Source organism: Marmota flaviventris, chromosome 6 (assembly GCF_047511675.1).
Source record: "Marmota flaviventris isolate mMarFla1 chromosome 6, mMarFla1.hap1, whole genome shotgun sequence".
NCBI lineage: Eukaryota > Metazoa > Chordata > Mammalia > Rodentia > Sciuridae > Marmota > Marmota flaviventris.
The window spans coordinates 121,313,593-121,340,272 of NC_092503.1; the positions used below are offsets into that span (position 1 = coordinate 121,313,593).

General features: G+C 43.3%; 1 protein-coding gene across 1 annotated transcript; it reads right to left on the reverse strand.

Annotated features, from left to right (window-relative positions):
• Positions 1–16,992, reverse strand: LOC114080338 (butyrophilin-like protein 1). The gene is given in 13 exon segments (XM_027921909.2): positions 1–56; positions 213–218; positions 1,243–1,278; positions 1,281–1,406; positions 1,409–1,589; positions 6,682–7,208; positions 7,563–7,589; positions 11,666–11,692; positions 12,838–12,864; positions 12,953–12,973; positions 13,246–13,446; positions 13,554–13,835; positions 16,629–16,992. Coding segments are annotated over 13 exon segments (1,881 nt in total).
• Between the last annotated feature and the right edge of the window lie 9,688 nt (positions 16,993–26,680).

Here is a 26,680-nt window from a genome sequence, read left to right on the forward strand (position 1 = left end):
TCATTTATCAAATCTAAAAATCATACTATAAAGATAAATGAAGAAACAAAACAAAACTATTGCATTTCATGACTAAACAATTAGGGTCACTCCAGGTGAACTGGGCTTCTCAAAATAATCACACAAAGACACAGAAAGACCTTTTTCTTTGAGTCTTGTGACACCTCCTCCAACCTTAGGGGTCCGTAGAAAGAGAGAGAGAGTTCACATGCAGAACCCTTTTATTGGGAAGAAGCCATTCAAATGAGGCAAGAGGTCAGGTATCAGGGGTTTGAGTCTAGCTTCCTGAAGTCTGCTGTCAGCAGATTGACTGACATCTAGAGAAGCCACGCCCATCTCATGAGCTGTGTAGGGATCATGGCAGAGCAAGCAAATGACCAGAGCAAGGCCCTCCCAAATAGAGGGGCAATGTCAGTTCAGTCCACTTTGTGGGCTATGTGCACATAGTTGACACACATACTGAGAAACTAATGTGACTCCATTTTTAAAAATAAATAAATAACAGCAGCTTCTACCCCAAGGCCTGTCCTAAGGAAGGGGGTGTGACCCTTGTCCTTGGAAAAACCCACAGAGCACTCCTAAGCACATACCCACCTGCTGAGTTGTTTGCTGTAAATAACAGGAGAGGTCTGCAGTGCCAGGTGTCCCTGACTCAGTTAGGCTAGGTGAGGACCCATAGCAACCCCCTAGCAACCTTCAATCAGCATAAGACAGAGAAAATACCTGGAATGCCAAATGACCCCCAAGTAGTTTATGGTGATTGATAACATGTTAGGAAACCATGTAGCTTAGCAGTACACTCCTCATGGCCTAAACCAATCAGTTCAAACGAATCCCCCTCTTATATTGACCAATCACCCCTACCCAAATTGTTCCTGCCATTGAATGTGCTAATCAATGTTAAGAGTTGTTGTTTGACTTTGCCATGGTATGGAATAATTTGCTGTGTGATGTTGTGATGCATAGAGTATTCCCCCAAAATCCTATAAAATCCCACTGAACAAAGGTCCGGGCGGACTCACTCCCTGGGACTGCTGACTCAGGAAAGGTTGTGAGTTCAGGCTTGAGCTTGCAATAAAGACTCTTGTGTGATTGCATTGGATTCAGCTCCTTGAGGTCTATTAGGGTCCCATGAATCTGGCATAACAATACAGCCCATGGCTGGCTTGCCACATCTCCACATTCTCATCCCTCAAGGCTAAGGGACACTTGGTTCCTATATGGCAGCTCCCAACAGGAAACCAAGCTTCATCATGGCTTTTTTCATGAGTGACCTCAATTTTGTATTTCTGTGGAATAAAACACCCCCATGTTGCCACTTGACACCATAATGAACCAATATATATTCCAAGTAGCAACAGGTAAGTTGAGAGGGAAGATAAAGCAGTCAAATGAAACAAGCAAAATATGGTGACAATGGTATGACCAAGCAATTCTGAGTAACATGATCTAGCATTAATGTCATCACATTATAAATCAGATGATATAATTCTGAAGTAGACTGAGAGGGAGATGAGGGCACAACAATTGTGGAGTGAGGAAACAAACACTACTGCCTCAATCCTCCTCCTTCTCCTTTCCTTCCTTCTCTGTTGCTGACACTCTTTCCATCAAACTGACAAGTAATATATCTACATATAGAAAATATGTAAAATCCACAAAAAAATCAACATATTTATATAACTTTATTGTTGGAATTAAGCATTTTAATAAATTGATTAATGCCTCAATTACTCTTTCTCACATGCTATGAGCAATTCAGCACCCTCCTTTAACAAGTACTAAATTACTGTAGTTTAGATGCTTCTGTCAAAGTCCAGAAACCACATAAATCATTTGAACAAGGAAAACTTAACATAGACCTATTCATGTCTGAGGCCCTGGATTTAATCCCCAGCACTGAGAAAAAAAGAAAAATAATCAAGTAGTAAAAAGTGGTTAACTACCAAAAGAAGTAAAAGAAGGATCCAAAGAATGCAGAAATGGCATATATAGTACCTCTTAGATTGAGGCAGAGTAGTCAAGGAAGGAAAAAATGTATGACAGGGTCCCCAATGAGACTGAGGTACAGAACTCATTGGGGAAGATGGAACCATGGCCCACTGGAAGGTTGAAATGGATCTGTAATGCTCCAACTCACCAGGTGTCCTCTTTCATAATACCCCACCCCCCAAACATTTCTGACACCAAATGTTTGGAGTTTTCCACATCAAGTTATTCTCCAATTCTCTGCATATATCTGGGTATCCTATAATTAAATTAAGGAATTACCAGAGACCCCAGAGGTTAAGTGGACCCCACAGTCTTAAAAGTATGTTCCCATGATTTCAGATGAAAATCACAAGATAACTCCTCAAGTTACCCTCCTGTTTCTGAGGTTCCTGTCACTGTAAGGAGGTCCAGTGAAGTCTCTCCAGTGGCAAAGGAAAACTCTACTCAGAACTTTCAGACCCTTGCCCATACCACAGAAAAGAATGAAAGAATGTCTTGGGGTTTAGCAAAGAGAGGAAGAGTATGATTAGAAAGTGAAAAGTGAATATAGGAGAATAATGTGGGCCATCTCAAGAGCAAGAAGAGACACACCACCAGGAATTAAGGTCAGGTTATTTTATAGTGTACAAAGATAGAATATATGATCCAAGTGGATAGGACTTTCCTGGAGACTGGGAAATATTGATTTTTTCCTGTTAGGAAATCTAGTCTGCTATGTTGTTTTCAGCTGATACTTGATCAGGTGTTTGATCCAATCAAATGTTAGCCCCTAGTTTCATGAGGTTAGTAGTGTCTTTCTTTTGAAATCTTGTTCCTGCTTTGCTGAATTCCAGAAATTTTATATGGAATTGGAAACTTATAAAGTAATTTATGGGATTGGTGCATATTTACCTTTGGTCTCTTCCTTTCCCTTAAGTTTCTTTGTCCAGGTCAGGAGCAGTTCACAAATTTTTGTTCCACATCCCAACAGGCACTTTTCTCCTTTAGAAACTTTTTTTTTGGTAGTATCCCAAATTTCTATCTCATTCCCAAGGCCCATCCTCCACTCCAAGATCTATTCTCAGATTGGATGATTTTCTACAGCCATTATCTAGAAGGGCTCACAAAACCAAGAAAAACAGCTCTGTTTACTATCCAATTTATTATAAAAGATCTTGTAGAAAATACACTGAATAGCCAGATAAACATGTACACAGTGAGGCCCAAAAAAGCCTCAAGCACAGGAATATCTGTCCCATGGTAGAGTTTGAGAGGCACACCACAACACATGGATGCATTGTTGTTCATCAAGTCAGAAGTTCCCTCAACATTTTTTATGGGTATTTCATTATTTCATTAAGATTTATTAAATCATTTACTGCTGGAAATTAATTAACTCAACATTGAGCTCTATTTCCTCCCCTCTTTCAACTTTCTACTCTAAATTTGTTCTTTTGGCAACCTGACCCCATCCTGAGGTGATCCAAGGGCTTTCTAAAAGTTATCTTATTAACATAAACTCAGATTGCTGAAAGGGGCTGGTTATTAATAACAACAGACTCTCCTTTTGAAGTCAGATTTAAAAATAGGTAGTTAGTGTAGTTAGGTAAATTGGTCTAATATCAAGAATGAAGGCCATATTGAGAATGGAGCCCCAGGAAAGCAGAGAAGCACTTGGGGAAATTGAAATGTTAATGTTCCCAAGGCCCAGAGCCCATTCTAAAGAAATGTTAATGAAGAAGCTTGCAGCATACTGGGAGGCGCTAATCAAAAGCTGCCCCAGGCCCTTCCTGCCCAGATTACTCCTCTGGCCCATCTGCCCCTCACCTTCTAGGTCTTCCCACTTACATTCTATCACTGCAAGATAACAAAGGACAAGAATGTGGGAAAACTGAAAGAAGACCTTAGCTATAAAAGAGGGAAGACCTCCCCTTTCCATGGATTCCACCTCTTGGGTCCCCTTCTTCCTCCAGGAGAATATCTTTTCTGCTCCCCTTAATAAAGCTTCTACTTTCCACTCTAAACTTGCCTTGGCATGCTTCTCTAGTGTTAAACTTCAGCACTGGGGAAGTAAGGACTCTTCACCAATAAACAGTGATAACACTTTCATCTCTATCAGGAAATTCCAAGGATTTTAGGAGCTGTTTTCAGGGATCTGGGAGAGAAACCACTTTTCAGGAACCTAGGATACAGACTAAAAATATAGATAAAGATATTAATATAGACATTTCTTACTATGTCACCAAAAGGTGAGCCTTCTGCACACCATTGGAAGATGCATATAAAAGGAAAAACGGTCCAGTATGGTGGCTCATGCCTGTAATCCCAGCAGTTTAGGAGGCTGAGGCAGGAATATCACAAGTTCAAACCAGTCTCACAAATTAACCAGGCCCTAACAATGTAGGAAAAGACTGTCTCAAATTTTTAAAAGAGTGGAGGGAGGGGAGTTGTGTGCTGGTGTTCTAGCTCACTGGTGGAGCAAGTGTGAGGAACTGGCTTTGATCCTCAGCACCATATTAAAAAATAACTAAATAAAGGTATTGTGTCCATCCACAACTAAAGAAAAATATTTTTTTAAAAAAATAGGTTGGGAATGTTTCTCAGTAAGCACAACTGGATTCAATCCCTGGTACAGGAAAGAAGGAAGGAAGGAAGGAAGGAAGGAAGGAAGGAAGGAAGGAAGGAAGGAAGGAAGGAAGGAAGGAAGGAAAGAAAGAAAGAAAGAGAAAGAAAGAAAGAAACAGAACTACCTTGCCTTGCAGTGGCTCCTCCAGTGCATTGTACCAATAGTCTCACATTGTGTCAGAATGCAAAGAAGTGTTCACAAGGTCCAGTTACAATAACACAAAGAAGACCAACATGGAGTGGATTTGGAAAAGAAATGAAATGAAATGATACTGGACTCTGTACACACCTTTGACTTTATACTTTATGTATGCATACATGTTACACCATTTTACAACCATTTGAACTTCCATAAAACAACAAATCTATCATGACAAAGCCCCTGAAAATGAAGAGGTTTTCATCTGTTCCCCAACATAAGAAGCACTCCCAGTCACTGTACACTACACTGCTATAGTATTTACTCTTCAAATTCACTCAGTCCCATTGACTATACTGTTACCTAAAGATAACAATTTGTATATAAAATTATGAATATAAGAAGAGAGAGGAAGCAAATGGTCAATACATAAAAATACACACATATACACCCCAAGCAAAGAGAAAATATACAAAGCTATTACAATCCTTGTTTATAGATGGACAGTGTAATTATATGTACTTTCTATCTTCCAATTCCCAAACTTTATTGTCTCTCCCCAAGTCAGAACAACTGGTCTCATCTGTAGCTCACTGTTGGAGCAAGTATGAGGAACTGGCTTTGATCCTCAGTACCACATTAAAAAATAACTAAATAAAGGTATTGTGTCCAGAAAGCTATTGAATTATGGAAAAATGGGTATATTCCATTCATCCCAGAATAGGAAGCAGATAACATAGAATGTTGTACTCTTTCTTCTCTTAAAACTCCATCATTTATTGTACTTTAGAACTGAAATATCCTCCAAAGGCTCACATGTTAAAATCTTAGTCCCCAGCTGGTGGCCTTTTGGGGAAGTGGTAGGAACCTCAGTAGGTGGGGACTAGGAAACAGGAAGGAAGTAGATAACTTGGATGTGTCCTTGAAGACTATGTCTTGGCCCCTTATCTATCTATCTATCTATCTATCTATCTATCTATCTATCTATCTATCTATCTCTCCCTCCCTACCTCCCTTCCTGCCTCCCTCCACCCCCCTTTCCCTCTGTCTTCCTTTCTTGCTTTCTGCCTGCTGTGAGGTGAGCCACTTGCTCCACCACCTGCTCCCTGTCATGAAATTACATTCTCCCTCAAAAACAATGGAGCCAGGTGACTATGGACTGAAACCTCTAAAACTGTGAGGAAAATAAATCTGTCCTCCTTTAGGTTGATTTTCTCAGTATTTTGTCACAGAGACAAAAAGGTGACTAACATACCTATCAATTTCCCTGGAAATTTTTAGATAATGACTGTCATCTGATAGTCTAAATCTGCAAAAATAGAACTGGGGATCATTCTCAACCTCAAAGTTCCTCTACACACTTGCAAGTGCAGTAACATGATCTCCCCTCTGTTTGAATTTGTTTTGTTTTGTTTTGTTTTTGGAAACAGGGTACCACTATGTTCCCCAGCTGGTCTCAAACTTTTGGGATAAATTGATCCTCGTGCCTTAACCTCCCCAGTAGATGGGATTACAGGTATGTACTGCCACAGCTGCTTGAAATAACTTTTAATACCAAAAAATAGGGCTCCTCAGTTAAATTGCATATTCTCTAAACCAGTTACAAAACAGCCAAATTTTATCTTCTGCTATCTGAATATAAGATATGAACTGAACTCTCATAACCACACATGTGAAGTCTGAACAGAGAGCAGAAGGACAAGCCCACTGAACAGTCCAAGTCTCATCTCATGAGCTTTTGCGACCAGGAGTCTGTCGCCCCAGGAAGAGCCACAGTGAGGGATCACAGACAGCAAGGCACTCTATGTGGACAAAACCTGGAAGTGTTAGGGAAGTAACAGAGATTCAGCCTCTGGGGGAGCACAATTAACACCACAACCTGAGCTGAACCCCTCCATTGGGGTACTCAGGATTTCCTCCAAAGGGGAAAAATTGTTAAGGGGTACAGGGAGCCCCTCAGACCCACTTGCCATGGAGCAGATGGTCATGGACACACCTCCATACCTAAGCATGAAGTATGGAAAGAGAGCTCCAGAGAAGGAGATGGGAGGGAAAGAAAAAATGTGGGACCCATCAATCATGTTATAGAAGGAGACATCCCCTTCACTGTAGTCCAGGAAAACCCCCACCCTGCAGGGATCCTGCCTAGGAGATAAACAAGTCTCAGGATCAGTTTGGGCAAAATACTTATTGTTACCTTTCCCCATGACCCAAAACCCCCTTTGTGATGATTCCAGGTAGTTGCCTGTTCTCCTCACATCTTTCCTGCAGACTCCCAGAGTCCACTTGCTGAAGAGTTCATTCTCTATCTCCACTTCCCAGAACCATCTTCCTGATGTGATGCCCTTAAGACCCAACACACTGCATTTTTCATCACAGTACAACAGGCTGGGGTCCTTCCAGGACAGATGCATCTTTTCATGAGAGATAGAAAGCCAGTGATGAGCAGACAATGGATCCAGAGTGACAGACCCTGTTGAGAGAGTTATCAATCATGCAAGGTCCTCCCTGCCCCAAAACAAAGCACACAGCCACCCACCACCTCACAGCCACAGAGCTGCCTGAGCTGAGGAGGGGATAAGCCTCCTGAGATACCAGTCTTGTAACTCAAGCCCACGTCCTCAACGAGGAGAAGGAGCCAGAGATTGATTTGGGGGGTAGACTTGTGACAGGTCCCTTAAGAACCAGTACCAGTGTTGTGACTATCACTTCTGCCACAGCATCACCATTGGTGATGCCAGCATCTGAATCACCACAGAGAACTTAAGGAGAAGCCAGAAGCCATGAGGGCAACAGGAGGAACATCTAGAAGCACACAGTCACTCACAGGCTTGGAACTGTTCCTTCCGCCAATCTACGAGAGAACATACATCTGATATCAAGGATTTGCAGAGTCTGTACACATCAAGGTCAGCACCCAGTCTTATGAAACAGCAATGTGGGAGGAAGAAGGGAAAAGCTGTGTGAAAACATTCACGTGCTGTATTTATCTCTTACACACACACACAAACACACACACACACACACACACACACACCACTCACACATCCTGCTGCAGCATTCCCATGAGGACTAAGCCAAAAAGCTTAACACCCCAGGATCAAAATGCTGGATATCAATCTGAAAGGTCACTGTTCAGATTTAGCTACCAAATAATACTTTCTCAAGACACAGACACATAACCATCCGGACAACTGGGTTATCTTGATATAGAATTGAGGTTATCAAAATTTCCAAGACCTCCATTTACTTATAAAGAACTGACTGTGCTGCACTTGTAAGGTACCTCTAAGCCATGAGTTGAGAATTACATCTAGCTTAGCTAAACTTGGAGGATGACTATAAATCATGAGTGCAGGGAACTCAGAGAAATTTTGCCCAGTTAGGAGGCAATGGATAGTGTTTTAGTATGGGAGAGAAAGAAGTTCAAAGCAGGAAACAAATATATCCAGTGAGAGGTTAACACTAGTGACTTTTCTTCAACTTTTCACAGAACAATAGGAGAAAAACACATATGGGAGAACCCAAAAAATATCGGATCTAGTCATTTGTCTCCCACAAGAATTGCCTAAAGAGTTTTAAAACTTCCAGCTATGATAGAACCCATAGTCCTAAACTCCAGAGTGTGTGAATAGGTTAAATACATAGGCAACTTTACAAAGGTGATTAAGATTCAGGTTCTTGAGCAGAGGAGGTTATTCTGGATTGTCTGGATGAGTCCAAACCATCACATGAACCCTTGTAAACACAGACCTTTCTTGGGTGTGGTCAGAGAAGCAGATAGAATCACATAAACAAGGTCAAAACCATGCTGTGCTGCTGGCTTTGAAGATGGAAGAACAGGCCCCCAAATGAGGGAATACAGATGGCCTCTAGAAACCACACAAGACAACAGCCTCCACAAAGGAACACAGCCTTGTTCATACCTTCTTGGACTTCTGACCTACAAATATTTAAAATAACATATTTATGTTGGCTGAAGCTACTAATTTTGTACTAACATGGCAGCAAATAGAAAGCTAATATGCCCACTTAGGTGACACACCCCATGTGGAAAAAAGCACTGGCAGAGAAATGTGCTGGCAGAAAACATGAATCTCTGTGTCTCCTGCACTCGGGAAGCTGAGGACCCAGAAAGTCTCACATGCTCTGCTGGATGGTGAAAAGGTAGGTTCCCAGTGAGTCAGTGAACCAGAGAAAGTCTGAAGGTTAAAGGAAAAAACCCAATGGCTACTAGGAATAAGTGACACAGACTTTGGACTTTACCTCAGGGTCCGGGAAGGGTGACCAAGCAATGAGATGAGACCTGCCTTTACTCAGGAGACACCAAACCAAGGGTCTTATGAACCAGTTCAGACTAGCCTCCTGATGTTCACCTGAAATAACTAAGAGAAAACCCATGGTCCCTCTTCCCCCACTGCTCCAAAGCCACATAAGTCTCCTCCAACCTCCATACTCCATTTTCGGAACAGGATAGGAAGGTCATTAACCAAAATTTTTTCTTTCTTAAAGATTTGTGTTTAAATTTGTGCCCCATATTTCCACTAATACAGGTTCAATCATATACATTGGTATTTCCATCTTTGTGGAGTTGCTTAATAGAAACTAGATCATATAAAATGTCTGAGCAGACCCAGATGATCCTTGAAGAAAAGTAAGTTTTGCTCATTTTTCACCAAGATATTAGATAAAATCCAATTATAATTTTCTATATAATACCTGACTGAGAATATCAAAAAAAAAAAAGAAGAAGAAAATGGAGGAGAAGGAAGCAGATGGGGGAGAAAAGAAGGAATGAAAGAGAAAAACCTTTTGAGACTTTCCAGTGTGTCAAGTGCCATGCTATGCACTTTAATGCAGCCTTCATATAATTCCCACTGAAAATTTGAATATATAGCTCATTGTTACAATTTCATGAACAAGATGAGATAGACATTTGTCCACCTCACACTATGGACCTCTCAATATGACAGTGTTGATTCTAGTAGAGTTATGGTGTTTATTCTTACAAAATAAAAGAGTATGCAATTTATACATGAAAACATATAGATATTAATTCAGTAGAGAATGGGGAGATGGTAAAAATAAAGACAATTTGATTCTTCTTTTTTAATAAAAATGTCCCCAGGAAAATCATTAAGATTCTCAAAGAATGTTCCTCAAACATCTGAATCCAAAGCCTCTTGATGCCATGGCTCACCTTCCTCTGTCACTCACAGTCTATATCCCTGATGTGAAAAAGAAACATCCAGAGTAGGAAAAGGGCATATTGTACAAATTCAGATGGCACAGGTCCTAAACTCACCCCCAGAGTTAAAGAGTCCTCTGGATAATTTCTCATTGAATTGGAAACTGCCTTAGCATATGCCTTTCCTAACTACTACTGGAAGGTTCAGGTGGTCTCATTATCACAAGCAAACTCAATGAGATGATTACTTAGAAATAGATTAATGGAATTCACACACACACACACACACACACAATGTATTAACTGAAAACTCTCAAAGATGTATCAAGGAATTGATTACATTTCAGGCACACAAAGAACCTGCAAATCCTCTTCACACTCAACTCAAACCACCTTGGATGTAATCTTCCAGCTCTCACTGCTTCAGCACAACCAAAATGTCTATGTGAATCTTGGGCACTCTACTTTCCTTTTGACTTCCTCTCTCCTCCTACCTCATCCTTTCTTCTCTGGTTTGTTCTCTACCCTTTCTTGGGTAAATAATATTAAACTCTCCAGGTTTCTCCTTTTATGATCTTCACACATTTTAAAAACAACAACAACAACAAAGACCAAGCCCAACAGGCAAAGCAAAATTCTCTTAAAATCAGAGAAAAGTGTTGTGATCAATATAAATTGCATTGTGTTCCTGTAACACAAACACAAACACAGACTTTGCATATAATTTCAAGTGGTTCTCAGATCACCTAGCATCCTGGACCCCAAATTCTGAACACCAGAAACTCATTTCTCAGCAACCTAGATGCTTAGAAGAAACCAAACTAGGACAGTGAGTCAGAGTAGGAGGTGGCTGAGAGAAGACCAATATCCAGAGGACCATGAAGAAACAAGAAAACCAAACATGGACCCAAACGATAAAAATCCAGGGTAAAGGGAATAGAGAATCAAGGCCCCACATTAGGAAGATGTAAGTCCTAAGCTGTCAAATATGATTTCTGAAATTTCATGGAGACCAGCAATTCCTATCCACAGTTCCAACCTGCTCCATCCAGGCTCTGCCCACAACTGAACTCTCCAGTGTCACTGCACCAACAACAAATACCAGTCAAACACAATGTTTTCAGAGGGTGCATTTAACCCTAACCTGCAGGGGAGGATAAGCCTAGAACAGGTTCACTCCTCACACCACAACATGAAAAAACAAAATTAAAATTAAATAAGACATTAGGGAAATTACCAAAAATGAAGAATAATTTAGGGCTGAAGTTGTGGCTCAGAAGTAGAGTGCTCCCCTACCTGCGTGAGGCACTAGGTTCAATTCTCAGCACCACATAAAAATAAAATAAAGGTATTGAGTCCACCTACAACTAAAAAAAAAATTTTTTTAATGAAGAATGATTAAAAGACAGGAATGTGATATGAGTTCTGTGATCCAATCCAGGGAGAAGTCCCTGTGGTCTTCCAATGCAATTATCTTTTACAATTATCTTTTCTCCTTTTAGGAGAATTTTGCTTTCCTATTGTACTTGGCTTTGGTTAGATTGGACATGGGGCAGATTAATGTGTAAGGATTATAGGGAAAAAAAAACAAGAGAAGTTAATAGTATTTACTGGGAAGGTGAAAAACAAATTAGACAAGAGAGCAGGAAACCTAATCCCATCCTGGGTAGAGGCCACTGACACAGAAGGGCAGAGGAGGATCCTGGAGGAGGGAAGGCCAAGGACACATCAGAGTCACTTACCTGCATACAGGGGGGCCTTCCTCCAGGCTGAAAGGGAACACACAGTGGTGAGACCACAGCTAAAACAAGCCTGCTCAGCATGAATGTACCTGCCCTGGCCTCCTCTCCATTCTAAAGATGGGACTACCCACAGGAGGAGAGAGCCAGAAAGTAGATGGGCTCTTGCAGTATCAGAGTCCACAGGGTATTGTGGGAAATCCCCTGGACCACAGATCAAGACGGCTGCTTTACAGGCCAACTACTACCACTGTCCCACTGCTTTCTCTCTGTCAGAAAACTGTCTGCCTCAAAACTCATAAAAATCCATATTCTATCTGTCTTTATTCAGTTTTGCCACTAAGGATCAAAATTACACTATGTGTGAAAATATTTGAGAGAATAAATATAATTCATTCCACAATTGTGAGGGGTATTATTATATCCAGGCTTTCTCAAGAAAAGATACATTTGAGGAAGGGGTGGGGATGTACATCATGGTAGAGGGATGGCCTAGCATGCACGAGGTTCCAGGTTCATGCCTCCGCACCACAAAATGAAAAAATAAAATTAAAAAAGACACTTGGGAAATTGCCAAAAATGAAGAATGATTTAAAGACAGGAATGAGTTCTTCAGTAAAACTGCCCAACTTTTCACATGTGAAATATTTCCAGAGAATAAGAACCACTTTTTAGGAAGTACTTGGTTCACTCCATCACTTTCCCACCTGTGGTGAGCAGCCTTCTTGGATTAGCACCTTCGGGAGCTGGAGAAAACATAATCCCTCACTGATGATTTGTTGGGAGATGAACAGAAGGCCATACTCCTAAACTTAATGACTCCATTTACTTATATAGATCATTTAATGATCTTAATATCTGCCTTTAATATGCTAGATGCAATCCAACTGCTAGATGCATTGAAGACTGATATATATATATATGGCAATCCAGGGTTGAAATAAGATGCAGAATACATGACAGACCACAGGTCACCATCAAACTCAGGTTTCCACACGCTAGATAGGAAATAGTAGACCAGATCAAGGAAAGGCCAGGGACCAGTGTACTGGCATCCACTAGCTTCCCAGGGATAAGGCCCCACATGTCTGTGCCTAGACAGAAACAAGGAGAAGGGACACCATAACACAGGTTGGATAAGGAAACAAGGAATACATGGAGGGAGAGTCACTTACCAGAGAGATAAGCAGCTTTCCTCTGATCTGAAAAACAACAAGAAATAGGGGAGCTAGGAACTAGAACATCTGCTACCAAGGAAACAGAAAATTCAGAAGGGAAAGCAGAACTTACTGAGATCTGCCTTGAGTTCACCTGAAAGAAAATGAAAAACAGTGTGAACGCCCATCCCCAAGAAAAGGAAAGACTGAGTGCCTGAAAAACCTAAGGAAAACATTTCTGTTCACTAGAATTTCTAACTACAAACCCACTCAACCCCACCAGTCTCTAGCTGTCCTCTCTGATCTCCTCAGTCACCTCCTCTGAGTCCAGGACCCTGGATCTCCCTAGAGAGCTGGACTCGGACTCTGGCCCCCGTCAGCTGTCCCACTCACCACCAGGTTTGCACTTGCCCTTTGTGGTCTTACCGATGGCCTTCAGCACCTCTTCCTTTGCCTGCTGTTCCTGCTTCTTAAGCCGCTGCTGATGCTCCTTTTCCTGCCTCACCTGCATCCTTCTGGAATGTGCTTTTCTGATAAAATAGCAAGCCCCCAAGAGTAGGAGCCCGAGCATGGTCAGGATCACAGCAAATGCTGGCTTCCAGGGAGAAGCCTGAGGGAAGAAGGGCTCTGTGGCCCAGGCAGACAGCAGGTCAGGGGCACACCCAGGAGACCAGCACACTCAGAGAGGCCAGCCCCTCCCCACAGCTCTGCTGGGAGTGGGAAGCAGCACTGACCTGGGATGTAAATAGCCATGGCCTTCTCCTGGCCCAGGACAGGGTTGAGGACAGAGCAGGTCACATTCCCCACAGAACTGTCTCTTACCACCAGAGTGGCCTCCACACTAAACAGCTCCTCAGTGTCTTGGGAGTGGGTTTCAGAAAGCGCTGGGAACTTGTTTCCACTGAGGTCTCTCCACTGCACCTGGGGCTTTGGGAACCATCCTGAGGCTTTGCACACCAAGCGCACTCCATCCTCTTCTGGCCCTTCTATGTGCACTTGGGGGTCAGAGCCCATACCTGTGGGAAGGAAGCTGTGTAGCCCCAGGAGGCCACCTTGGGCTCTGAGACCCCAGAGTTGCCAAGACATTACATAACTTCAGGGGGAAGGTTTTCATGTTCAATTCTGGGAATTCTACGGAAAGACAGAATAAATGGAAGGAGCACAGGGACCCACACAGGGCAGTAGGCTCTTGTCCCCAGCTGTGATGCCCAAAGAAAAAAACAGGAAGAATTTTGTCCCAGGGCTCCCTCCTTGGATCTCAGTCTTCTCACCTCACACACTCTCCTGGGACATCACCCTCTCTGTGTATATCATGTCCAAAATCGTATTCAGTGACCACCTTGACTCCTGAATTATCTTACCCTCCACCCATGTCCCTATGAGTTATCTTTACCAGGTTTCCTCACATACACTTCAAACTCAAATTCAGAACTGAATTCATTAATTTGCACCACTTGTGATAAAATGATTATTAAAATAATCCAATACTTCACCCTTCTTTATAGTCAGTTCTAGAAATTCCACTTAATTTTTTACTGCCTTTACCTTCTGCCCCTGGGCCCAGTAATGGATTCAATTTGGCAATGAAAAATTAGCAAAAATGACTAATGAACCATGGTTTATTCCCTCTGCCATTTCCACAGGAGGACAATCCTGGTCTACCCAGTTGAGGATGGACTCATGTAACATTGCCTGGTCAACCTGCTACTGCTGCCCTAGGTCAGCCACATGACCACCTGAAACATCAGCACACCCAACCAAGGTGCACCTGGTGAACTTTTCTGCTAACTTAAGAACAAATAAAAATTACAAGTAAAAAGCTTAATTCTCCCTGTTAATAAAATAAGATTCTCTTCCTTTTTCTTATACCATTTGCTTTAGGAAATTGCAATTACAAATAGATACTTCCTTCTCTTTTGAAATTTTTATACATGATTTTGAAAACTAGTTAGGTTTTTTGCCAGCTTTGTGGCTCAGGAATGACTTTCTCAAGAACCTGGGAACCATTTCTTTGAAATGTAAACATCAGGGAAGATAGCAACCCTTTGCCCCCTTTTCTGAGGAAAGGTAGGAGCCTAACTTATGTGGGCATCTTGATCCAAGTTGTAAAACTGCTTCCTGTCATAAAGCTGGAGGAGTTCATTTTGCTTCCAGATAAAGCCTAATAGATTACACAGATGATCTCCCAAACTACCATGTAAATTTAGGATGAGTTATGTGGAACAATAGTTCTTTGAGCCCTCTTAATTGAGGATTAGTTATTCTTCGTTTTCAAAATAAGTATACAGGAGATTATATATGCTTCGCTCTAAAAACAAAGATGAAATTCCTTTCAAGTTGTGTGATCCGTTCACAGATCACCATAATATGTATCACAATCTGGTTTGTTGCTTATTCAGTAATAAAAGTGTTTTCTCCTAGCATGGAAGATTTTGTTTTTAATTCTATTTCTGAAACATGACCAAAGATGTATGAGTAAACCCAGGTGAGATTAGCCAAGTTCAGCCCCAATTAGTTGAACTCCCTTAGTGCCTGAATTAAATACATTTTTATTGCCAAATCACCTGAGATTGTGGCTGTTTGTTACACAGCATTATTACAGCAGTAGAACTGACACATAATTATCAATAGTCCTGCCATGAAACAACAATGGTTCAAATAAAACACTGGAAGTCTCTGAACACTTCTCTTCCCCTTCCAAACTTTGTGCCCACAAATCTGTTTAGTTGAATCTGGTTTCTAAACCTGTCTGACTCCTCCTCTCCCACCCCACTACCATGCCTCAGGTCAGGCAATCATTCTCTCCACATCACAAATGCACTCCAAGCCTCCTTCTTGCTCACCTCCCATTCATCCATTCAAACTGCCAACATGAGCATTCCCAGCTTGGCTCTGTTTAGGATTCCCCCTACTCTGCATCCAAACTCCATAACACAGCACAGAAAGCCTTTACTGATCCAGTAACTGTCTTCCTCTCTGAACACTTGTCCCCAAACTCCACCATCTGAGATCCTCAGAGCCCTTACACTCAACCCCAAGAACTATTTAGTCAAATGCAAGTAGCCACAATCACCATATTGTATGTCCTCTGCTGTTTTACATTCCAGCCCATCAACATCCAGGGCTCTTGTGCCAGCCCAGGTGTCTACTCCTAATGACCTCATCCTGACACCTGAGAGTGGTGTTAATACAGGACCATCTCTTTATTCCAGTATTGCCACTTCTTACCATCCTCTCTTCACTCTTCCTACCAACCATGATGGCCTCATTATACCCAGAATAATCAACCAAACTCCTACTTCAAAGGTTTCATAGCAGGTGCTCCCTCTGCATTAAACTCTGGCCCCACAGATATCCACCTGGCTAAATACCTACTTCCTTTGAGCCTTGTTTAGACTGTCAATAAGACTCTGCCCAATTCCCTATGTAACACTATGGATTGTCCTAAATTCTCAGCCCACATCCTGAGCCCCTTTCTTAAATCTACTTGGTCTTTTGTCTTAAGTACTTATCATCTTATGCCATCTTGTACTGAATTATTTCTTATAATTTTTCTTCCTTTGTCTCTAGAATGTAAACTCCTCATGGCTGGGATCTCTATTACACTGATATATCTCTGGTGCACAGGACAAGTCCCAAAATATTTTAGATGCTCCCTATACAGTGTTTGTATTGAATCAATTAATAAAAGATGAGCCACTTTTTTCTCCACTTCACCTATAAAATGTTAGGTTAAATTAGATGATCCTTGATATTCCCATCAAACCCAATATTCCCAAGGTCTCCAGAATAGACATCAAGTAACTAACCTGCCACCTTCACTTCCAAATCAGCCTCTTCATAGAAGCCTCCATGTCTGAAGAAGCAGGTGTACATTCCATTGTCAGAAACCCGGACCTGGCGGAGGTGCATGGCAGCATGCCCCTCAGTAAGGCAGCCCCTCACCAATGAAGTCCGCCCTCTGTACTCAGCCATCTGCTCCTCAGTCTGTTCCCAATGGTTCCAGTAGATGAACACTGTTTGTGAGAATGTGGTGCGGAACCACCCAAGTTCCATGTTCTCTGCATTCATGGCTGGAACTAGGGTGCAGGGAAGTATGACATCCTCACCCAGCACTGCCAAAATGGGGTGTCGAGGGCCAATGACCTGGAATTGCTCTGTGGGCACAGACATAGTGGGGAGAAAGCTAGAGAGACACAGACCAAAAAACGAGAACATACAACATCAGGTGGGAAGGCCAGGAAAGCCGGGGCAGGGGCCACATGAGATGACCCTAGAAGTCTGATGGATTTGGAAGAGGTCTTCTGATCATTATCATGTGGCCAGAAATAATGCCAAAGACACTCCCTCATTGTCTTCTGCTCCTGGTCCCAGGCCATCCCATGAAGAAATCTCTAATTCAGTGATTCTCAAACTTTCATGCACCAGAACCATAAGGCTGCCTTATAGAGCACACATCACTGGACTCCACTCCAGAGTGTCTCATCCACTAGATCTGGGGTGGGGGGCGGGCAATGAATGTGCATTTGCAAGGAGTTCCAAGGGTGGTCTGAGGAGCACACATTGGGACCTGGGAACCCCAGGTCTAACAAACCCCTGTCTCAGGACAAACATGAAAACTGACAAAGAGCTCACATGCGGCCTGGGTCAGCACTCTTTGGTCATTCAGTCACACCCAGGAAATTCCCCTCTTCCTATTCTAAATTATTTACTTCAGTCTATATTTTTCTCCTCCACTGAGGGAGGAGAGAAATACATATGCACTTTAAAACACAGAGTCAAATGCTACTTACTGCTATGAAAATCCTGCTCTCATAATTCACGGAAACCCCCATCAATGCATGTTCAAGAAGCAGTTCACCTCACTCTCCACTCTTGGGGCTCTTGGGCTTCTGAGGCTACCACATGACTCCTCTGCAGGACACACTGCAATGGGCCTCCAAAGAGCTACTCTCAAATCCTGTACCTCTCCACTCTGGTCTCGGCCACCATTAAATCTCAACTGGAGAATGACTAGGATTCCTGACCTCAGTGATCCTTTTAACACGTGAGCTGATCCATGCTGCTGCTCTGCTCAAAGCCTCCACGTGGCTCCCCACTTCTCCCCAGGCCTGTCTAGTTTGACCCTCCTTCCCAAGACCCTTCTGAACTCACCTGCTGCTTCTCTCTCCATGGGCTCTAGTCCAGCAACACTGGCCTCTGAGCTTCCTCACACCTCAGCACACTGCCAGCTCTGTACAGGCTCCTCCCCCTGCAGGAACCCTCCTTCCAAATGGTCCTACAGCTCACTTCTCCTTCTCCAGGGTTATGTTCCCATCTATACACCACCTCACTGAACAGTGCTGCCTGCCCACACCTGCCTCCCATGCCCCGGACTGTCCACACCCTGCCCTGCTGCATTTCCCATAGTTTTCCAACACTCTTAGGCCTCTCTGCCTAGTTGCAGTTATTACTCACTCTCTCCTGCTAGAAGACAAACTGTATGACAGAATTTGTGTCTGATTCTTTCATAGAATAGCACCTACCAATCAACATTTCATTAATATTTCAGGAATAAAATGAATGAATGAAAGCTCGCAGCACCAAAAAAAAAAAAAAAAGCCAAGAAAACAAAAAAAAAAATGAGGAAAATGTATTTTCAAATGTTTTTATATCTTGATTTTTAAAACCACAAAGGAAAACAGATGGGGACACTCACCTGTGGACAGCTGGACAAGGAGAAGCAGGGAAGCAAGACAGCAGAGCAAGGAGCGACTGCAGTGCCCTTCCATATCTTTAGAGCTGGGGAGAGAGATGGGGATGAGGGCCAAGACCTGCAGGCAGGAGGCAGGTCCAGCCCAGAGCTCCAGCACCTCAGCATAGAGAACATGGCTCAGGGCTGGACAGCAGTCCCCTGCTGGAGCAAAGCATTTCCTATTGGTTCATCATACTAACAGGGTGGTGGGCCCCCCACTACCCTGACACTATCAAATAGCTGAGCCTGGGCTCCTTCCAGCTCTTGTGGGAAGACTATGGTATCAGGAAACCATAGAATTACCTGGTAAGAAACTGTTCCTATTAGTACAAGCATGAGTGTTCACATGTGTACACACACACACACACACATACACACACACACACACACACACAGAGAGAGAGAGAGAGAGAAAGGGGTAGAAACTTAAATAAATGCAGGTATGGATGCATATAGGTGAGTCAGCCTACCACATGTTTCTAGCTTGGAAAAACAAGTAGTTCCAGAAAAAATGACACTCTAGTAGCCACAAGCATACGGAGCATTAATGTATTTGTTTTTAAATATCCTTTTCCAATTAAAAAAATACTGGGATCTCTGAAAAACAGTCTGATGATAGGACTGAAGCAAGATAAACATAAATTACATTTGGAGCATATCATAGTAGCAGATTGGGAGAAAGTGCTCAGACATATAGTTAAGCAAATACCAAAGGTGTGTGTGTGGGTGGGGGGGGGTTGAAAATCAAAGAAAAGGAAGAAAAAGAGAATGGGACCTAGTCACTAGGAAAGACTCACCAACCAGAAAGAGCTTCTAATAGCCAAGGCTTGAGCCATCAAATAAAAAAGCCATAATAAAAAGAATAAAATTACTAAGAAAATACTTTTTATATTTTATTTGGATTATAGTTCCTCAAATAAAATCTGAGTTTGTATTATTATAAATAAATGGATAATTAAATTAATGGGAGCATTTTTTTCTTTACACAAGACTTCTAATAAGGAGAATGAAAACCCACCAGTTCAATATTTAGAAAAAAATTACTGCAGGAAAGATCAATGAAGAAATGCAAAAGGAGGAGCAACTTCAAAGAAAAACAGGATATTAAAAAAAAGAAAAGAAAGAAAGAAACCGTTCCTTCCTTTCCCACCCCAACCACAGCTTACTTGACCCAGAACACCAGGCTCTTTCTCTATATATACCTGGAGCTCTGTGGTGGAAGGCATTCCTCTATCTCTCTGTTATTCACATACCACTCATGACCCCCCAGAAAGGAGGGCCCAGACCCAGGGTTCCCATTATGAAAATCATGCAAACTCCTGCTTGCCTCTTCTCCTGCCCCATAATTATGCCCAGGTTTGGCCTGGGCAGTGTCAGAGACAGACATGCCCTCAAGGAGGCTGTGGTGCCCATCACAGGAGCCCAGAACCCTGTCCTGCTTTCTTAGATGTGGAGTTCCCCTAAACCTGAATCTCAGCCCAGTCCCTTCCACTGTGGGCTCAGACATGGCGCTTCATTTAGAAGGTGCCAAGCACTTCCCCCACCAACAGGTTTGTCCTTGCCTTCTTTTTCTTTGAGAGGTTAGGGACCCTTCCTGAGAGGTTAGGGACCCTTCCTGGAGACAAAGCATAGAGATAATGAGCCCTGGTCAGAAAAAAGACCCCAAATCACCTACAATTTGGAAGGACCAGGGAGAAGACAGTCTGTGGTATTGGGAAGAACAAATTCTGGGAGCCGACTTCAAGGCTGCCCTCCAGGCTCAGCCACTCTCACCGTGACCTTCTTGGCCTCAGTTTCCTTGACTGTCTGATGGACATAGTCACAACATCTACCTCCCAAGTTTGTAATGAAAATGACGTGATTTATAGTCACTACATGTAATTAAAACAGGGCCTGGTCCAAGAAAATGTTAAAGAAATGTCATTATAGCAAATGAATAAAGGAACAACCCTCATTAAGCTTCTCCTGGGTCTTCCTAGAACAAGACTGTTCCACCTACTCCCCGACACTGCCTCTCACACCACCTCATCCTCTGCTCCTTCCTGCCACCAGCTTCTCCCTAGATTCCTCCTCTTAGGTCACAGGTGTCTTCAAAGCCAACTTACCTTCTTCTCTGTTCTCCCACCTATGAAAGGCTGTGACTTCCTGGAGCATCTCTAAACACAGAGCTGGAGAAATTTCAGAGTCAAAAGGACCCCAGAAGACCACAAATAATGCCCTCAGAATTTACACCTGCCCCAAGCTGCTCACATAACCCAGTCCTCTGCCTCTGAGTCCAATGCTGGGGCCACAAATTCCTCATCTCCTAGAGGCAGTTGGTTCCCAGGAAAAGGACAAAGCAGAGCCGGATATAAGTTGCAGTGATCTCTGCAGAGTCTCTGACACCGGGGTCCCCACTAAGCCCTCCCAGTCAGAGGAGCAACCACTCACTCACTCCTTTCCACCATCTAAAGCGAAAGCTTGCAAAAGGAGCCTGGGCAGAGTGTACCCTGCCCTCTGGACATTGCTCCCTTTACCAGGAAGAAGGAAGCAGAGTAGAGCAGCAAAAAGAGGGTGCCCACCATTTTCCTGGAACACTGCAGAACAAGCTCAGAATGCCACCACCAATCCCTGCCCAAAGGTCAGACTCCCTAAAACCTAGAGATGTTAGGGACATGTTACAAAAAGAAGAAAACAAAATTATACTGAATCCCTATCAAGAATTGTGCTACATAAATTTTACTAATGCCATCTCATTATCACAACTGCAGAGATAAAGCCATGAGCCCTGCCATCTGGTAACATCAATCTAGTAACTTCCTAGATGAAGGAGAGCCTAGATGTGCCAGGAGACTGCCTCCCACCACCACATCTCCAGCTCAGCTCAGCCCCCTGCCCCAGGTAACTCAAGTGAGCAAGATCCTGAAAGAGACCTTGGACTCTCAGTTGCCTCAATTACATGACCAGAAAGCTTATCTCACCCTGACCTGAGCATTCTCCCTCCTAAGGTTGCCCTTTGCCCTTCCATTTGGGGAGGAAGGGATGGAAGTAGTGACAAAGAGCAGGTCAGGTCTCCTTAAAGAACACTGGCAGAATCCTTGAACAGCACTGGCAGGGGACACAGAACCTCAGCACTGTCCTCTCCCAGCTCATCAGGATCACTGTTCAGCTGCTTCGACAAGAATCACCATTCACTGAACCACAAATAATTTTTCTTGTATAAACATAAATTATCCTAATATTAATGAGGTTAATATGTACTGTCTTTTATAACCAAAATGTAGTCTTATCTTTTACCTGTAGCAAGTACTTTCTAAATAGCTTCAGATAAATGCCTAAACCACAAACAACAGTTAATGTAAAATGTATGAAATGCATTGGAATTCTAAAAATGTGAGAGTTGATGTAAAGTATTTCACTCACCCAACCCCCCGGGACCCCATTCTGTTCATACTGGGGATTGAACTCATGTTAGGAAAGCCCCCTGCCTCTGAACCATATCCCTAGCCCTTTAACCCCTTTTCTTAGAATACAGGACCATCTCTTTATCTTGACACTGCTAAGATGAGTTCACTAGGTTACCTTCTACTGTAGGAAAACGTTTAAAGAACTGTTTTCTGGCTACTTATTTCTAGAAAAAAAATGAAAAGGAAAAAGACACACAAGTTGGTGAATTTTGTTTCAGTTCCAAAATATCCCTCCAATCTCTATCCAGCATAAACCTGGCTGATGGGCTGCCCTGTGACCTGGCAGCCCACTGAGTAGAATCCCAGTGGTGTGGCTGTGCAAGCCCCTTCTTCTGAGTCTGCCCATCTGCCTCTCCGGTGGGGAGACCCCTCCCAGGTGAGGCTGTCACCTCCAAAACTGAATATCCAATTAGAAGCGGCTGAGAGACCTCCTTATTCCTCTCACTCTCTTAGTGGAGCCAGGCCCTGGCCCAGCCCCACGCTGAATTCACCAATGAGCCCTCCTGGCTGGGGCACCTGCCCCACCACTCTGCATGAGCAATCCACCCCCTTCCTCATCTGAGATTCCAGGGAGGTAAAGTATCCCTCCCACTCAAGCCCTGAGATAGAAAAGGATAAAGGAGTGAGGCCAGAGAAACAAAAATTGTACATTCCTATAGAAAATTTAATGAATTATATTAACTAATAAAAAATAAATAAATAAATAAAAATTTAAAAGTAAAGACAGCAGATTGAGAGAAAGCTGGCATAAAAAGGAAGGAGCAGGGCTGTGGGTGTGGCTCAGTGGTAGAGCTCTTGCCCAGCACATGTGAGGCACTGGGTTCGATCCTCTGCACCATCCAAAAATAAATAAAATGCAGATATTGTTTCTATCTACAACTAAGAATTTTTTTAAAAAAGGACAAAAAGTGAAGCCAGGAAAGAGGGATAAGGCCTTCTTGGCATTCGGTCCCAACCTATAAGAAGATGAGACACCAGAATGGGCCCAGAGTATCTGAAACATGTTCCCCAGTTACTGCAATGTCAGATCAGTTGCAGAGAGCCAGCACAGGCACTGACCATATGTGTGACCCATCAGTGACCTGGGAAGAATTTACTGACCCTCCCAATCCCAGGTAGGTCAGGCCCATGTATGGTCAAAGGTGAACCAGGTGAGTCCCAGTGGAAGGGATTTCAAAACTGGGTCATGGGAAAAGGCCTAGAGTTCTCAAAGGTTGACCTCCGCCCCTCAGAGAAGTAGAGGGGGGCCTAGGGCAGGAGAGGCCCTGTCCAGCTCCAAGAGGCACATTCTAACAGTCCCTAGGATGCTGCACACCTTGTTCCTCTCCTGTCACAGAGAATCCTCCCCCCAGGCACAGCCAGGGCCTCTGCTCTCTAATAACCACCAAAAAATATTTAGGCACACCATTCACTGAGGGTCATTTTACCTGAACATTTTATACTTCATTCCCATGATGATTCCCATGAGGTGGTTCTCACTGTCCTCATTCTAGAGCTGAAGGATGGATCCTCTACAATATGTGTAAGCTATCCAAGGTCATAGGGTCACGTGGACAAACACTGACAGGGGCAGGTCTGCCCCAAGGCACAGTCTAAATCCAAAAGAGTTGGGGGAATCAGCACTTATGGTGCTCCAGGGACCTGGGGGGCAAAAGGGGAGGCAAAAACACATTAGAACTTCTATTATAAAAGCTTTAATCTTACTTCTCCTGATGTGATATTTGTTTTTATAAGCCAAATAACTCTTGTACATATTTGTTAGCTGCATGTTCAAAATTCATAACTTTAAAAGGAGGGCATGTCCGGAACTGTTTGGAAACTCCCTCTCAGAGAGGAAGGAACAACATGCACCCAGCCAGAGGGTGCTTCATGGATGCCAGATCATTCTTGGGCCAATGAAAAAGCCACACAGGCATCCTCAACCAGTTTCCTTGGCCTCTGCTGCCCCCTTGTGTTAGAGTCTGTAAACAAGTCAAAATAACACCTGGCATTTAGTCAGGGGAATGTTAGAGTTCGTAAACAAGTCTGGATGGTGCCTGGCAAAATGCCAGAGGGAGTGGTTTGAGAAGTAACAAAAGCAAGTCATTAAGTGTAGAGATTCCTGATTGGTTGACTGATGTATCTAGTTTATGCTAATTAGATAAGCTCTGTGGAATGTATAAATACTGCTCCTGTCCTGCAATAAACGGCTCCTACTCCTGCTGTATCAACGTACACAAGTCGTTGGTCACCCCCCCGGTTATTTTGCCCAGCCAGCCGGGCTGCGGCACCCTTGTGGCTAAAATGTGGCAGAGAGAAAGGGCAGTTCCCCCAAGAAAGAGAGAAAATATGAAGTCAGATAAGAAATCTTAAAAATGTTGGGGGCTGGGGATGTGACTTAGTGGTTAAGTTTCTGTGAGCTCAATTCCTGGTGCCAAAAAAAAAAGGAAGAAAAATTTAAAGTCAACAGGATAGGGCTGGGGATACAGCTCAGTTGGTAAAGTGCTTGCCTTGCATGCACAAGGCCCTGGGTTCAATCCCCAGCACCACAAAAAAAAGAAAGAAAGAAAGAAAAGAAAAGAAACAAACAAACAAACAAAGTCATCAGGCTAGAGGTGAAAAGACCTGAGCAGAATCCTACTTCTCACTGGATAGACCTGGGACATTCTGGCCTACCTATGAAATACAAGTAATCTGAGTGTCAATCCCTTATGGTTATTTTATATATATACATAGATTACACGGCTTAATGCATGAAATTATTCACTTTTCTGAAGTACTAGCTCAGATTCAGATTCATTCCACAAGAGAACTGACTCACCACAGAGGGCAATACAGGGAACAAGGTCAGCATTTCTGCCCCAAGTCTCCCCTCAAATTAGTCTACCCACATTACCCCACTCCCACTGCTCCCCTGAGAACAGGGAGGATGAAGATCTCCCCTCTTCCTGGATAGCCCCAAACACACAACTGCAAAAGGCCCCAGCCAGACCTGGTTCTGCCCTTTCCCCAAACCAAAAGCTTTTCCTCTTCTCCCCTCCCCTTTGGTCCTCACATTCCCCTACTGATAGGCTGTAGGACACAATCTCTACACAAACTTGTTCAGAGAGCATTTATTAACAGCCAGCTGCATGTATCTGGAACAACAACAGAAAGAAAAACAAAGTCCTTTGCCTTGAGCAGTTATGATCTAGTTAACTAACAGGACCCGTGGTAAAGTGGAGAAAATTACACAGCAACATAGATAAGAAATGCAGGCTCCCAGATACACCTAAGACAGGATACACCTAAGATAAGGTACACCTAAGGTAAGCCCAGGTCAGAGGAGCTGGAGAAGCACCCTCAGTTTTCTGGCTCTGACCCTGGGGAAATCGAATTCTCTGGGAATGGGAACAAAGCTGAAAATGTCACCAGGAAAACACCCTTTTGAACCCTGAGAAACAATCCTTTTTAATAACTAGTCCTCTCTTCCAAACCAAATTATACACCTAGCCAACCATGCTGACATCTGGGACCTCCTTGGCCACTACTGTGAAACTAGATACAGACTGGAACTGAACAAAATTGGTTTTAGGCCTAAAGGATGCCATGTAGACCTGTTATTCACCCCAGACTCATTTCCACTTCATTGTAATTATCTTGCTTGGTCTGGTCCCCTTATGACCCAGATTGAAATCAGCTCAAAAAGAAAGGATCAAACAAAAGCAGCCCAGGTGGAACATGGTGCTTTGAACCTGTATAATCCCAGCTACTCAGGAAGTTGAGACAGGAGGATGGTGGGTTCAAGCCAGCATTGGCAAAATAAAGAAAATAAAATAAAAGGGCTGGAAGTGTAGCTCAGTGTTAGAGCACTTGCCTAGCATGCTGAAAACTCTAGGTATGATCCTCATTACGAAAGAAAGAAAGAAAGGTCCTTATCTCCAGAATGAACCTAACCCTCTCCCCAGAAGAAGTCATGAATAATCCTCCTTCTCCTTAAATCCCAACTTTCCCTCCATATTCTTAAAAGGACTCTCTCATCTTTTGTTTGGATGGGAAGCTCATCAGAGAGTTATCTCTAGGCTTCTCTTTATTCTCCAGCCAAAGAATAAACTTTCCTTCATATATAATCAACTCTCAGATTTGTTATTGGTTTCATAACTCAGAGAGTGAGAAAGAACCCAGTGTGGGTCAGAAATTGGAAAAAATGGCTGCTCAGCTCCTGCCCTCTCTGAGAGACCATCTTCCTCTCTACAGAGACACTGACTCTGAAAATTGGAATCAGAGGTTCAAAGGCTGAGTGTAAGGAGGGTAGAGAGGAGAACCCTGCTGAGGACTCTGCCCTGCAGTTTCTGCTGAGAAGAACGCTGTCCTCAGTGAGATGAGAGCTTCCCCACCTCACAGGAAATTCAGCCCTCACCCCTGTGGGCTGGGCGCCAGGGTGAGAGGAAAAAGAAAAATGGAGGGGGGCCAGTGGGAAGCGAGTGCCGCTGAGAAGTTCAGCTACACAATTGTAATGAAGGGGCTGTACACTGGCCAAGGGCCAGTGAAGGGGACAGCAAGGAGCCATTACCCTCATACACACACACCCCAGGCATGAAGGGGTGAGAAGCAGAGAAGCCCCCGCAAAAAAGGAAGCCTGACACTGACAGCAGTATGGGTGAAATGCCCACCCCCTCTCCTTCCTTGCAGGGCTCCCCCTAGAGCTTCCTATTGGACAAAA